Source organism: Gopherus flavomarginatus, chromosome 2 (genome assembly GCF_025201925.1).
Source record: "Gopherus flavomarginatus isolate rGopFla2 chromosome 2, rGopFla2.mat.asm, whole genome shotgun sequence".
Lineage (NCBI taxonomy): Eukaryota > Metazoa > Chordata > Testudines > Testudinidae > Gopherus > Gopherus flavomarginatus.
The window spans coordinates 2,793,797-2,809,478 of NC_066618.1; the positions used below are offsets into that span (position 1 = coordinate 2,793,797).

Consider the following 15,682-nt stretch of genomic DNA (forward strand, 5'->3'; position numbering starts at 1 on the left):
GGGGCCTGGCAGTCGTTAAAAAGGAGAAGCCCAGCTCAGGCTCATTCAAATCAGGCTGACCTGCAGGCTACCATGATCATATCCTCCTGGACAGACGATCACAACCTCTGCCCTTTGCTCCTACATTCCTGCGTTTCCTCCTGGGTGCTGCACCCAGACTCACAGATGCTTTGGGCGGGCACAGCCCCTTCTCTTGCTAGGGTTTGAGTTACAAGAAGGCCTCAACCCACCCAACCTCCATTTTTGTGGGTGCAAAGTGGATCCAGTTTCCACTCCTGTCCTGGCACTAATAGGAGCCATCGATACCTGTCTGTTTCAGATGTCCACAGACCATGGGCTACAGAATTCAGAGGGGCTCCACCTGCATATGGCAGGGCTAGAGTTTGTCTGAATAGCTGCAGCAAACTGTACACTCCCCCCTCTGTTATTCAGAGACCAAAACACACTTCTGTCCTCCGCCACAGGAGGACAGAAAGGAGCCAAGGCCCGTGGAATTAGCTTTTACAATTTTATTTACAGACTTTAGAAAAACTCCATTTCTACCAAGCTGCTCTTTACATGTTTTTGGAGCAGACAGGTTTACAGCAGCCCTTTGACCCTGGAAATCATGGGAAGGGGATTCTCTTCCCCTGGCCCCTCCTGAAAAGGAAACCCCAGTGTATTTTAGGTGTTAGAGTGTCAGTTCACCTCTCAATTGGAACTAAAGAAAAACTTCAGCAGCCCAGATCTGTGATGCAAAATAAACACCTCGACATGTGAGCCAAGGCAGAAAAGGAGAAGCCCACACAAGGCTGGTAACAGGCTGAGCTGGGGAGATCAGAGAAGACAGGCAGCCGCCAAATGCAGCATTTTGAAAGTAATTCCTCCCCCCAGCTTATTCTGACATTTCACTGTGTACGTTTCCACTTCCCCTGAGCAGGCAGGAACGTGGACTAGAACCAGCAGCATCAAGGATTTATCTCAATCCAAACAACGTTCTAGAGAGGAGTTAAGCTCCAAGGCTCCAGCTGGGATTTTCTGAAGGCACCTAAAGGGAGCCTGGTGTCCAGCTCCCATTGACTCTGAATGGAATTTAGGCACCTAATTCCCAAAGGCTGTTCTGAAAATCCCAACCTAGCTGTCCTCGCTGGAGAACCGTCCATGAGTGCAACTCAGGGCCTGTGTCCCCCATGCCTTGCACCCTCTGCTCAGTGACGCTGGCCCAGAGGGAGAGGCTGCAGCAAGCTGATCTGGAAGCGTTCTGCACCCACTTTGCATGGGGGAAAAGACTGCATAGGGTGCAAGGCAGCGGATAACTACGCCCTCTGAGTCTTTCCAGCGCCAAGAGTTAAATTCCTGGGCTGTTTCCAAGTCGGTAACAGCTGGTTTGAGGGTAGAAATATCGAAGAACGGCTGAGCGACCTGTTCTGCTTCAGAACAGAGGAGCCCAGGTTTGAGTCCCTGCTGCAGACCCAGGGCCTGTCCCCAAGAAGGAGCATGTCCTGCTGTGACTCTCAGCAGGTAATGGGGAGATGCTCATACCAGGAGTTTTTGCCGCACTTGGTGGTTGTTCTCCAGTCTGTGATCTTGTGTCTCAATGACATCAGAGCAGCCAATTAGCTGGGAACGGGGAGGACTGGTCACAAGGGACCTGGCCAAGCGACGTTATCAGACGTCGTTGGAGCCCATTGGTCAGATCGTCCAGTTACCAACAGGCAGAGCGTGAGACCCAGATCCTCACTGGAGTTTCTGTGGTTAGGAGCAGCCCAGCCACCCCAGAAGAGAAGGGCCTGTTGGGGGCGCTGGTGTGGTCACCATACATGCTGGACCTGCTCTGGGGACGGACACGGTCACTGTCCAGCCCTGGTTAACCTGGCATCCACATGCCCCAAATCCCCAGCCCGGGGGACAGGCAGAGGTGTGGAGGACTCAGGGCAGAGTGGAGAGAGCTGGAGCACCAGGCACTTTGGCCGAGGCCCCTGTACAGGTTTGGGTGGCCAAGGTCCCATGGGAGCCAGGTGCACAAGGTGAGAGCTCCCCTGTGCCCAGGGATTCTCAGCTAGCCCGACCTGGCTGCTTTCTGCTCCTTTTGTGCCGCCCGAACACAGGGGGGCGCAAAGGGACCCGAATGCACCGGCCCAGCTGGCTCGTGGGGTGCAACCAAGGCTGTTCCCACAGCGAGCGACGCCTCCTGCCTGGATTCTCAGTGTCCGTTTAACCTTCCCCGTGCCCAGGAGCGGTGGCTGCTCCTCCCAGGGGGTGCTGGCCCCGGCAGTGCTCTGACACGACGCGTCCCCCCAGAGCTGGGGGAAGCCCTGTCCCCGCACTCTGCACAGATGGTTTCTCTGCAGGGCTCGGGTGGGCAGCAAACCCCTCCCCAGGGACTCTATTCCTAGAGGGTCTCTGCCTCGCCTGGCCCAGGCCCGGCTGGCACATGGGTGGGATGTAACATGTCACATGGGCACAGTAGGGGGTTGGCTCACCAAGCCCAGCTCAGGCCACTGCAGCCTGAGAGGCCCTGGCTCCCTGCTGCCAGCCCCGCGGTGCCCTCGGCAGCCTCGTGCAGGAGACGAGTCCTCTGGTGCTCTGCCGGCCTGTCCTGGTGGGCAATGCCCCACCCACACTGAGTACCCTTGGAGGGACCCACTGGTGCATGGCTAGGTGGGCGAAGCACCTCCTGCACTGGTGGGGCAGCCTCCCATGGCGTGCACCCACTGGTGCTGCATTTACTCCTCGGGGGCAAAGCCCTGGCCACAGGCAGCGCACATGGATTTGTGCTCTCAGAGGTGGGTCTTCTGGTGAGCCAGGAGCGTGTCCCGCTGGCTGAAGGCCTTGCCGCAGGCGGGGCAGGAGAAGGGCTGTTCGGCCTCGTGCGGCTCGTGGGGGAAGAGCAGGGGTCGCTTCTTACGGAAGCGCTTCCGGCACTCGGCGCAGGTGAAGGGCAGCTTGCCCGGGGGCATGTGCTGGTGCTGGAGGCAGCACTGAATCCGGCCGACGCTCTTGCCACACTCCCTGCACTTGGCAGGCTTCTCCGCCAACAGGCTCTTCTGGGGGCTTAGCAGTGACTGCTTCTGCCCCGAGCACTTCCCACGCTCGGCACAGGGGCCGGGCCCCTCACCCCCCACGGTTCTCTGTTGGCCCCCGGCTGCTGTGAGCTCCCCAGTACCCCTCTTGCCCTGAGCCGACCTCCCCAGGACGCTTCTCCGCTGAGCCGCAGGGCCCTCGCGGGGGCTCTGGACCATGGTCCCTTTGGACGTTGCACAAACCGCCCTGGGGGGTCCTGGGCCCTCGCCCCGCTCCTCCGCACGATGCTCCTCTGCAAGTTGGAGCAGGATCTCGTCACCTGCCAGGGCAGAAGAAAGCAGACGTTATTCATGTCACCTGCCGGGGAGGGAGGGAGTGAATTCTGCGATTCAGGGGCTCCTGCTTGGGAGTCAAGGCCCATGAAGCTGGCTATGGTGAGCGAGCTGGGACACTCGTCAAGACGCTGGTTTACCAGACCGGGCTCTGCAAATCCTTTGTTCCCCGAGAGAAGGGCAGAGGGGAAGTTTCCCCATCCCACTGTCTGAGGTGCTGGGGTCGGACCTGGGCTTTGAGATCACCAGTGACGAGGCTGCTTTGAGCTACTCTGGGCTTGCAAAGCAGCCTCACGTGGCCTGCTGGGAATTCCCCAGGTGGAATAATGCTGGCAGGGCCAGGCCTACGCCCCTGGCCGAGGGGCCGTGCTGGCGGGGGATGGGAGGGGCCCGATGAGCCCGGCGCCCCGTTTGCAGTCGCACTGCGCTGGAAGTTGGCTTTGACCAGCTCCTTTAGCCACTCACTGGTTCCGAGCTGTTGCTCCCCAATATTCACCTGCGCTGGGCTCTCCAGGGAGCCCCCTTTGCTCCAAAGCCGGCTGAGTCCCAGCACACAGCTCCAGCTCCGGCTCCGGCTTAACCCAGGGGGAACGGGCAGGCGCAGGAGCAGGAGATTCTGTTCACAGGGAAGAGCAGGCTGGGAATTAGCAGACGGTTTCTAACCATCGGGACAGACGTCCTGGAAGGGGCTCCCGACGGAAGTGGAGGCAAGAGAAAGGGGTTTGAAAGTGGAGCATGTACGTTTCTGAGCGGGTCGGCTTAGTCTATCCAGGGTTAAATGCACTTGACTACAGAAAATCTGGTTTTGCAGGTTCTGTAGAGGGCAGGCACTTCTCAGTTGTGGGAAGAGGTGAAAGGAGGAGTCCAGCCAGCTGTGCCAGGCACCAGGGGAGGCTTTGCTGGAAATACTAAACCAGAACCTTTGCTGATGAAGTCAGAAGGAAAATTCCTTGCCCAACTGGCAAAGGCCAGAGAAAGAACAACTCCGAACTACCTAATCCCTGGCTTTTAGCGAGCTCACGGCCAGCGACAGAACATCACTTGTGTGTGAAAGGGTATAACGGGCTGAGCTTCTGAAGGGGCCATTAGTGTGTCTGCCTGTCCAAGCAGGAGCCAGCCAGTGGGTTTGAGCACCCCCCGCCGGGCCTACTCCTTTTTGGGAGTCTCCGTCGTCAACATCTGTACAGCTTAGCAAGGTTCGTCACTCTCTGGATGTGATAACTCCTGACTAGTGGGGCTTTTAGGCATGTTTGGAGCAACTGCACAAATTCTGCTTGGATTTAATACAGACATTTATGGCTAAATTAATATCTGGTGCCATCCTGGAAAATCAGGGCTATAAACAAATTTCCAGCAATGGGTTCCATGCTGGGGTGGCCTGCGATAGTGGGGACTGGACTCCGGGTCCCAGAGTCCCTGCCGCTCCTGGGGGATTAGGCTCCAGTTTGGTTTCTACTCCCACTTCCCCCCAAGTTGGGGGTTTAAAGCCGGTGCTGGCTCTTGCTGGAGGAGAGACGACACCTCTTTTGAATGGCTACAAAGGTGTTGGTGAGGCGTAAGAGGACGCAGAAAATGAGGGGCTAAGACCAATGGTCAGACCACCCAAAGAGGGAGAGGAGGAGGGGCTCTGGGGGGTGGCAGGGCCGGGGGGAGGAGGAGGGGTGCAACCGGCTGGCTTGCGGCCTGTAAACTAACAACACATTAGAGAGGTTGAGCCCAGACAAGCAGAAATGGTAAAACGGTCCAGCTGGATTCCCCGCTCGTCCCCTCACACCCTGTGCCTACTGCTCTCAGCTGCTACTCACCAGGGCTGGGGCCTGCAGGGGTTCTGCCTTCTCCACAGACCGGCTGATCCTGCGCACAGGGCTCTTCCTCTCGTTTAATCCAGGACGAGGCATCGGGGGGAACAACCTGAACCTCTGTTCAGGGCATAGAGAATTACACCGTGTTCCCCACTCTCGGCCGGAGCCGAACACCCGATCTCAGGCCCCACCACCTTCACTTTGGACCCCTCCTCCACTCCAAGACAAGTTTGTGCGGCTCCGCTGAACGGCCAGAACACTATGGGACACCCCCGCCCCGCTGGGCTTAATGAACGCAGAGCATGTGCACTAACGGCCAGACGGGTCAGGCTCCCACGCTGGAGGCAAGGGAGCGAGAGCATCCTCTGCACGCAGGGCAGGCCCCGTCCCAGCTCCTGAGCGGAGGGGCTGCTCCCTGCCAGCACCCCCAGGGCACTGCCAGCCCCACATGGGGCGAGGCGATGGCAGGGTGTTGCTGTTGAAAGGCAGGAGGACAAGCCAGCAGAAGTTCGGTACAGCAATGCAGACGTGGGTGACAGTCTGCCCAGAGGGTAAGAAAACTGCTGCTGGTCCCTGGAGATGGCTGGGCGCAGACGTAAGAGCTCCGGTTTGATTACTGCACTCGCCAGCTCCAAGATGGCAAAATCCGTTACTCACCAGAGCAGGGGCTTCCACTGATTTCGTTTTCCCCAGAGTCCCTTTGGTCCCCGCAGCCCGGATCCTCCTCCTGGTTAATCCACAATGAAATGTCTGGTGCAGAGACGGGGGATTCTGTTCAGAGGAAAGAGAAGCGCTCCGATTTTCAGAGGAGCCTAGGGGAGTTGGGCACCCAGTTCCCATGGAATGTCATTGGAAGGTGGGGGCCCGAAGTCACTAGGCTGCTTAGCCAATCCCAGCCAAGGATATTAAGGGTACATTGACTTTTGAGCTGGACGTGTAGCTGTGGCGGTGGGAGGGGCTGGCTGCCCCAGGTACATCTGTCACGGCTCAGATGAGATTGTACGTGGCGCAGCTAGTCCCTCCCACCGCGCGCCCCCATGGCTACATGTTAGCCTGCTTGTTTGATCAGAACTCCTGTGGGTCCGGCTCCTTGGCTGGCACTTCCGCTTCCAGCCTGAACGCAGACACACCCTGCGTGTTTCTCCTCCTCACTGAGAGCTGGGCCAAGGAGCTTCACACCCATCTCCGCCCAGCACCATTTTTCAGAGGGGGCCTGCTCTGAATAGACGCTAGCGCAGCTCTGGTGGGAGGGGAAATGGAGGGCTGCAAACGGGTTTGATGCCAGAATGGTCAGGAAGGGGGTGGGGAGTTGAGGTGGGGTGGGGGGAGAGCTGCAGATGGCACTCGCCGGGGACAAGGACAACAGAAATCCACATATGGGGAGGAGCAGCACGTTCGGAGAGCTTGCTGGAATTTCAGCTTCCCTTTGCTCTAGTGCTTCCTCCGGGGGCTGGACGAGCCTGTCTGGTCTCAGAGCCCGTTCAGGACACAGGACGTTCTGCAGCACACAGGCTGCCAGGGTTAAATTGTGTAACTGCCCCTGGGCTGTTCAGGGCTTTGGGTTCTCAAAGCTTTTCCCACTTACTCCTTCCAGAGAGATCTTCTCTCTTCTCCCTGCCCTGCCTAACCTGGGGGTGGGGGGGTAGCCAGGGGACGTCCCGTGTCACAGGGTGTCTGGACACAGGTGATCAAACCAAACTAGAGGGAGAGGGGAGGAAGCGGTTGCAAGATCCTGATCCAAATTTGTGGCTTCATCCCATCGCTGCTTTCACCCGCTGGCTGGGATTAGATTAAAAAAAGCAAAGAATGGGAATAACACACACAGGACGCTCAACCCCCTGGTGCAATCTCAGGGATTCGGGGGAAGCAACGTCCATTTCACCCAAATTCCCCCAAACGTTCTCCTGTCCCTGGCACAAGTGTCGGATTGAAACGGAGGGAATGAAAGAGCTCACGAAGCTTTCACAGGATAGAGCCATTTAACTTCACTCCTGTGCATGTTCACCAGGCAGCCACACCTCCAGCAACGGGAATCCCCGGCCGTCAGTGGAACAGGACGACTGGGAACCCAGCTAAAGCGAGAGGCCTCAGGGCTCATTTCTGAGCGGTTTCAATGTACCTGGGCTGCAGTCTGCAGGGATCTCGCTCTCCTCTGAACAACCCTGATCCCCCACACACGGCTCCTCCCCTCGTTCAATCCGGGACAGAAGGTCAGGTTTGGAAATGGCGTAATCTGCAGATGGAGAGAGACGCTCCAGTGTTTCATTTACACAGAAGGACACTCGTTACAGATCATTATCAATGGTTTTAAATACCCAACCCCCGACTGCTGGGGTGACAGACGACGTGAAGAGACGCTGCACAGTTACAGGGATACCCTGCACTGGGGCGGGCGCTGCTCCTCTGATGGGTGGGGCTCTCTGATTCTTCCTAAGGGACAGGGCTGCCATGGGCACAGCAAGTATTAATCCACATGCCTATTTATTAAGCACCAAGAAGCTGAGCAGGGAGCCACGCACAGAGGGGCAGCAGGGTTCCTTTGGACACTATTTATACTACAATATAACCGTGCCAGGGAGCTGGGGGCCGCCGGGGCTGCTCTCTGACACACAATGTACAGTCACATCCTGAAATTCCAGGTGCAGGATCTTAGCCAAGGAAAACTTGGGGCGAAGTGGGCAGTACATCTGGGGTATCGAATTTGCTGTCCACTGTCAACCCTCGGGATTATTCCCTTCCTTCCTCCTAATTACATGATGTATCCTGGGGATGGAAATATTGGTTAAAAAAGTGACCATCCCCGCCCCTGCCATTCTGACGCGCGGCCGCTGGGGTTAACGGTTAACTTGGGTTAACCAGTGAGCCTCATGCTTACCGGTTACCCGGTTAACCTTTTACATCCCTAATGTGTCAGGCTTTTCCCCTCTTCAGCTGCTTTTCGGATGCTCCAGTTCTCTGTCCGCTAGGAAATGTTACGACTTGCGATTCTGCACTAGTGGTGCTGACTGTGGAGGCTGCGAAATGAAGTGGATCCAACTCATTTTGCTGGAGGATCCAGAAAGGTTCAGGGGCTGGGTTCCCATTACAAAGTGACCAGGTGAACTCAGCCCAGCTCTGCAGCAGCGAACAATGGACAGGTGACAGGAGACGGCTCAGGGACCTGGGACAAGGGCAGTGAAGGTCGTTGCTATGGCAGCCTGGCTCGTGCGAGCCCTGGCGCTGGTCAGTCTGAACTCTTGTAACTGCTGGTCTCTGCGCTGCCCCAGGCATGTTCCAGCTGGCTAATAAACCCGCCCTAGTGCCTAGCAGCCACTCACTGAATAACAGGTCCATGTTCAGTCCCTTCCCTGGGCCTGTCTACACTCCCTTCTCTCAGGGCACTGCCACTTTCCCCAATGGCTGCTGGGGGACAGGGGAGATTTAGACCTGCCCTCTACTCCAGGTCCTAGGCCCAGGGAGCCTCTGAGTATCAGCCACATGCCACACCCCTTTAACTACCTGCGTTTCCCTGGGCCACCTCTCCGTAGCCTGTCAATTGTCCTGGTAGCCAGCCAGCAGCAATTCCCTCATTCTCTGGTACCCGCCAGCAACTACCTGCCTTCGCCCCTGCAGCCAGCCAGGAGCACCTCGTTCCCCTGGTCCCTGCAAGCAGACTTCCCTGTGCTCAGTCCTGCCTGCAGTGAGCTGTCCAGGGTCTTGCTGCTCTTCCCGCCAGCCAGGAACCCAGTTTTTCCTCTTCCAGCTCCAAGCAGCAACTGACAGCTCTTCCTCCGCTGCTCTCTTTTTATGGCCCTTCTGGCCCCTGATTGGCTGCTCCAACAGCCCCTCTGATTGGCTGCTTCCCTTGCCGCCACTCTAGGCTGCACGGGGCCTCCAGATGTAGTTCACCCTGTTACAGGAACCCACACACACCAGCACTGAATTTGGTCCACTATCTAGAGTTGGAATGGGATGGTCCATACAATCAGTGATAGGACATGGAATCTCTCTCCTAGGTGACTGGTTCAAATCCAGCTCAGGTCAGTGGGGAACACAAACCATTACCCTCTGGCGGCTGGTTGGAAAGTACCTGAGTAATGCGACTTGGGGTCTCCATGCAGTCGAATCACAGAAACCACCTTCGCAGTTAGAACTAGTAACTGGCTGTTCTAGCCAACAGGTCACGGAGGGAGTGGGAATGAAGTTCATAGATGAAATAGCGAGACCTTCAGAGCTCCCAGCTACACCATGTCACTATCTTCACTTGGGACCAAAAAGGTTTCCATTAGCTCAAATACAACTTCTGTCTTCAGTCAGGAGATCTGACATTAACACAACAGTGCCAGAGTATCTGTGCATGTGTAGAATATGCACAACTCAATAACACCCACCATTTAGGCTACATGTAGAAAGCACTGGAGGTGGAGCAACAAGGAACAACACGGTGTATTTTAATCTCTTTTTAAAAAGCACCATCAGTCAAAGAGGCACAGTACAAGGATTTTACCTACTGATCAACCAGGAATCAAAAGAACTGGAGAATAAACTTGAGCTGGAGCCAACTCTACCTTCAGTGATCTCACAGCTTCTCGTAAGCGAGTGAAGAAAAAAGAATTACCCAGGGAGATCAGGGCCTCATAATTCCCCTTCATCATGTTCTTGTAAAGCTCCTTCTGCCATTCCTCTAAGCTCCCCCACTCCGGCTCGTTGAAATAGACGGCGACGTCGTCGAACGTCACCGGCACCTGGAATCACAAGTGTTGCACACTCAGTACCTCCTGGGTCAATCCCACCTGTCGTATGAATCAGCAGAGATGGGGAGGATCAATGTCACCTGGCTATTATTGGGGAAATTATTAGAAATGGGTTTCACAAAAAGCACTCCAAACATCACAGCTAAAGCTGCATGAGGCTATGCTGCCCCTACCCCCGCACCAGCAGAGCTGGAAAGGAAAATCTGAATTTGGTCAGGTGGAGAGTAGAGCAGAGACTGCTTCCAGCTCTCCATCAATGCAAGTTGCCACTCTCCCCCAGGATCAGTGCTGGAGCTTCCATCTTGCCCTCCAGGTACCAGGCAGCACAGCTCAAATGCTGCTAGGGACTCCACGTCTGCAGCTGCACCCAGATCCTCCTTTCACAGGGGTGACCCTTCCCAGGCCCTCAGCAGGTTTCAGGAACTGGGATGATGCTATTGTAGAAGCAGTATTCTCCGAGTACTGATCCAAAGGGGATCATCTGGCCCCAGCAATTAACTGAGCTAGGAGGTCCCTGGGGAGCAACTCTTTGTTCAGGTTTTGCCTACAGAATTTGTTCTCTGAAGCTGCAAATACTGAGCAACATTTGAACTTAACCAAGGTTCCTGTTACCACCATATGTGAGCACCCCACCGTCTGATGTGTGTAGCCTTACAATAGGCCTGTGAGGCAGGGCAGTGCTGTTATGCCCATTGTACAGATGGGGAACTGAGGCACACGCAGGCTAAGTGACTTGCCCCAGGACACACAAGAAGCCTGGGACTGAGCCAGGTCTCCTGAGTCCCAGCTCAGTGCCCTATCCCCTAGGCCGTCCTTCCTCCCCTGCAGACATCTGAACACTGCACTCTGATATGGAGCCTGAGCGCTGATAGCTGGGGGCTGACGCCACGGAGTAACAGCGGGGAGGGAATGGCCCAGCACAGCCACGGTGTTCCTAACCAGTGTGATTTCAGGCACCGCCATACAGGTTGGCAGGCAGATCGTATCACTCCGTTCGTCCAAACCACTTTAGGCTGGTGAATAAGGAACAGCCAATGCAGCGTCAGAGCAGCAGGTCACAACACAATTCGCCTGTGTGCTATTGTAGCACGTTTCTGTAACTTGGTTAGAACATACCCTGGTCCTCCCAGAAGAGAGAGGAGCAATCACGCTACAGAGCATGGCCCTGACTGGGGAAATCTTGCTGTAGACATAGGCGCCAACTCCGTGGGTGCTCCAGGGCTGGAACACCCACAGAAAAAAATTGGTGGGTGCTCAGCACCCACCAGCAGCTCCCCGTGGCCCTGCCTCGCCCCCCTGCTCCAGCTCACCTCCGCCTCCTCCGCGAGCACGCCGCTGCGTCCTGCTTCTCCCCCCCCCCCAGCGCTTGCACCGTGAAACAGCTGATTCGTGGGGCAGGGAGGGAGGGGGGGAAGGGGGAACGCAGCACACAGGGGGAAGAGGAAGGGCCGGGGCCGGGATTTGGGAAAGGGACCCAATAGGGCAGGGGTCCCCAACGCAGTGCCCGCGGGCACCATGGCACTCACCAGGGCGTCTAAGTACGCCCGCGTACTGGCTGGTGGATGAGCATCCGCCAAAACGCCGCTGACAAGCTGTGTCATCCAGAGGCGTCGCTGCTGAAATGCTGCCGATTTTCGATGGCATTTCAGCGGCGACACCGCTGGATGATGCTGCTTGTCAGTAGTATTTCGGCGGCAACAGCACCTATTGATGTTGCGGTATTTCGACGGCGACGCCTACTGACGTTGCCGCTTGTCAGCAGCATTTCGGCGGATGCTTGTCTGCCACCACAGTCCTCCTTGGCTCGTCCAGATGAAATAAGTTGAGGACCACTGCAATAGGGGCAGGGAGGGGGTGGAGTTAGGGTGGGGACTTTGGGGATGGCGTTGGAATGGGGGTGGGGCCAGTGATAAGGGATGGGGGGCACGGACACCCACCAGCGCCAGAGAAAGTTGGCGCCTATGGCTGTGGAGATGGAATGTCAACGGGGAAAATAAATCTTTCAATAGACTGACGAGAGAAAGAGGCCACGATTTTCAAAAGTGGATGTCTAAAGCAGGGCCTGGTCTACACCTAAAACTTAGATCGATCTAATTTCATGACTCAGGGCTGTGAAAAATTCACACGCCCAAAAGAAGTCGTTAACCTGACCTCTAAGCCCCAGAACTCTTCTGTCAATTTAGCTACCACCTCTCGGAGAGGTGGATTGTTACAGTGATGGACAAACCCCTGCCATTGCAGTAATGAATGTCTGTAACACGGTAACAGTTCCAGGATACACATACCCATCGGCTCAGGCATTCACCCTGTTATGCCAAGAGGTACAGTGACTGCAGAGGTCACCAACCTCTGACACTGGATGTAAGCGCTTCTTTCAATTAACATAACCATCGGGGGAAATTAATCCCAAAATCTCCACCTAAGACAAAATCTCCACCATAACACACAGAAATGACGACACTGAGGAGGGAGAAAGCCAGCAAGTAACAGCTTGGGTGTTAGGAACACAGGTTAGTATTGGACCCTAGGAAAGCCTAGAGAGATTTTGGCTTTGGTGCTGGCTACAGAGGCTTGGGGCTATAAGCTACGACAACACTCTTTTAGCGTTTGGTTCCTCTCCTGCGTTGGTAGAACCTGGACTTTGTACCTTCCTTGTAAATAAACAGCATTCCAACAAAGAAGATACCATCAATATTGAATTCCAGTGGAACATCCCCAAGGCCCTGCACTCTGACTAGCTGCTCAGGTCACAAAAGGCAATATTTAGGCAATGAATAAATACCCCGATATTCCAGAGTGCCGAGCACACAGCAACACCCGCGGACTCCAACGGTAGCGGCTGGGTGCTCAGCACTTGGAGAATCAGGCCACTTATTCATTGCCTAAATACAGAGGTAGGAACCCAGCTTTAGGCACCGACTCTTGAAAATCTCCGCACGTGATTTAGTTCTGCCCCTCAGTGCCAGCTGGGATATCGTTACCTTGGGGACCTCTCCCCTACTGCCTGGGGGGAGTCTCAGGATCCAGAAGTTCCTGTTCTTCAGCAGGTTCTCCATGTTCTCCAGCCTCCTCTGCAGCCGTCCGTACCCCTGGATCAGAGTTCCCAGCGCCGACCACTTACTCTCCAGCTGGCTTTCAAATTGCATCATTGTTTTCTCACAATTGACTAATTTCTTCTCCGCTGTTCCCACTCTCCTCTCCAGAGTTAGCAACCGCGTGGCATGGGACTCCACCGTCCTGTCCACAGCTTGGATTGCAGCTACTGCGGGCCACATGGAAAGCCTTGCCGGTTGCAGCCGGCTCTCTCTCTCAGACGTCTGTCTGGGGTCAGAGCGGGATTGGAACGGCATCGGGCGCTTTGACTCCGGGGCCCATTCTGGAGCCTGTTTGCAAGGACAGAAACGTAAGCGGAGCTGGGGGCTCATTATTCCACAAACAAAACTCCACTGAAAAGGGACTGAGGCTGAGCAGGAGTGAGATGCCCTGAAAAGCCAGGAAAGGCCAACGACCTCCTCTGAACCTGCCGTCCACACAGAGCACGTCCGCTAAGCACCCAGCTCTGTGTCAGCAGACGGAATTCCCCTGTGGAGACGCACAACGCATTCCTCCCGCCCAGTAACCGCAAACCCTTCCCCGACACCCCCACGGATACTGTGACATGGGCGCACAGGACCAGCAGGGGAGTACCCTGTCTCTAAGGTGGGGAGGGTGACATGGGCACAGGACCAGCAGGGGAGGGGGTGTCCTGTCTCTATGGGGGGAAAAGTGACGTGCGCACAGGACCAGCGGGGGAGGCGGTGTCCTGTCTCTATGGGGGAGAGGGGGCACAATGCTGCCGTTAAGGACGTGCTAGGAACGTGGTGCACAAAGAGCATTTCCAGGTCACTGGCGGGAGCAGCAAGTTCCTTGACACGATGCCGAGTCTCTCGCTGTCTGTGGGAAGCTGCAGTGTGGGGTACGGTGAAGGGGAGCCTCAGACACTGTCAGTTCCTTGCTCATTATGATTTCCCTCAGGGGGGGGGTGTCACACCTACCCAGCCAGACCTGTTAGACAAAGGTTTGGTTTGTGGAATTTCCACAGGGTTTAATACATGAAGTGTAGGAGGCTTTTTTGTGGAGGCGGGGAGGAGGGCTTGGAAAGGCAGAGCTGTCCTTCCTTCCCCCACCCCCATCTCTGATGGCATGTGGGCATATGGAGAGAGTGGGGGTTTCCAGCGGGGGAGAAGGAAAGAACAGGGTGACTGGAGCTGAGGGATCTAACTGGGTGGATGGGGGAGCTGACAGAACCAGCTGTACTCTCCCTAAATCCAGCACAACAGTGCCTGAAGGGCGTGGGGGCTGAGCACCGCTCCGAGCCCTTGTGGGCGAGGAGAGATGGCCACAGTGGCGCTTCCCAACCTCTTTGGCCCAGGACCCACTGGTAAAAGATGAGGGCTTGTCACAGCCCAGTAAATAGGCCCCCCGGGGGGGGGTGTTTTTGAACTGCCCCAGAAAGGGGGCTCAGGGCAGGTGGGTGGACGTGCAGAGCCCACCCCACACTCACCTTGCAGCAGCAGCTCCTGCTCTGCTCAGCTCCCTGCTCCAGGAGTCGTGACCTCCGGGGTTGCAGCACTGCACAGGTTTGCCCCTGCCCCACTAATGGGGGCCAACTGCTCCACATGGGTGCGAGTGGCCTTGTGACTGGGCACATGGGTTCCGCGCCACTCACTCCTCTCTGGCTTGGCAGGCCCCCTGTTGTCATGATGGAGGGGCAACTGGGCCAAACCCGAGCGGCACTGTGACCCCAAAGATCACAGTCCCCAGAGCGGGGTGTCAAGCCCAGCCTGCCTCACGAGACTGGAGCTGCAGGAGCCGCCACGTGGCCCTTTGAAACGTTCTGGCGCTCCAACTTTGGGTCATGGCCCACAGGCTGAGAAATCCTGGACTAGAGCATTGCCTGCTAACGCTCCAGCTCCGTGGGGGACTGTGCGCTAGGTTGCATCTCCCTGCTGGTTGCAGCTGTACAGGACTTTCAGCCCCAAACTCTGCTTCCACTCACCAGTGCTGGCGAGGATCAGGGTCCCCTGGAGACCGAGATACAATAACACTAGGAATCGGCCCAGTTCCAGCTGCCTCTCCTGACTGAAACAGGCCCTGTCAAGATTTCTATCCTAAATAATCCACCTGAGATCTTCCTGCTGCTGCCTGAAATCATCCCCACCCACACAGGGCCATGCAACCAAGCCAGAGGTAATGCTTACACTCTGAAGGCCGGATCCTGGGAAGAGCCAAGCACCTCCTGAAAAGTGGAGCTTTGTCAGTACTTCTCAGGAGATGTGCAGCTCCTTGTCGCAGGAGCAGTTCTTGCCGTAAGACACAGCACAACGAAGGGCGGCAATGAGTATTTGGAATTGTGTGTGTCATGTGGTAATGGCTAAGAGACTCAGAGGTGGCCCAGACCCCCCTGTGCCCAGTGCTGTTCAAACACAATATGATCAAACTGTTCTGTATTTGCAGGGAGCCTGGCACAGAGGGGTCCTGGACCCTGACGGGGGCTCTTAGCCATTACCACAAGACACACAAATAATGTTTGCAATTAATGTTATCTGCTTTGTCCTCCCTTCCCCCACCTGCCCCTCCCTGCTCACTCCCCCTCCAAATACTTGTTACTCTGTGGGAAGAGGGAGGGGTTGCTATAGGACTGGGGCCCTAAGAAATAGCACAAGGGTCCTCAAACTGGGGGTTGCACTCCTCAGGGGGTCGCCAGGTTCTTACGGGGGGAGTCGCCAGCTGTCAGCCTCAACCCCAAACCCTGCTTTGCCTCCAGCATTTA

General features: G+C 56.1%; 2 protein-coding genes across 4 annotated transcripts in view; both read right to left on the reverse strand.

Annotated features, from left to right (window-relative positions):
- The window catches only part of LOC127045842 (zinc finger protein 436-like), a 72,002-nt gene that overhangs the window by 54,381 nt on the left and 1,939 nt on the right, over positions 1-15,682 (reverse strand). The window lies entirely within an intron of this gene.
- On the reverse strand, positions 495-13,567 carry LOC127045869 (zinc finger protein 282-like). The gene is made up of 7 exons (XM_050942630.1): positions 12,852-13,567; positions 9,735-9,861; positions 7,257-7,370; positions 5,795-5,908; positions 5,141-5,254; positions 3,832-3,951; positions 495-3,322 (listed from the first exon to the last, which is right to left on the reverse strand). The coding sequence occupies exons 1-7, from the start codon at positions 13,293-13,295 to the stop codon at positions 2,760-2,762; spliced, it is 1,596 nt and encodes a 531-aa protein (XP_050798587.1). The 5' UTR covers positions 13,296-13,567; the 3' UTR covers positions 495-2,759.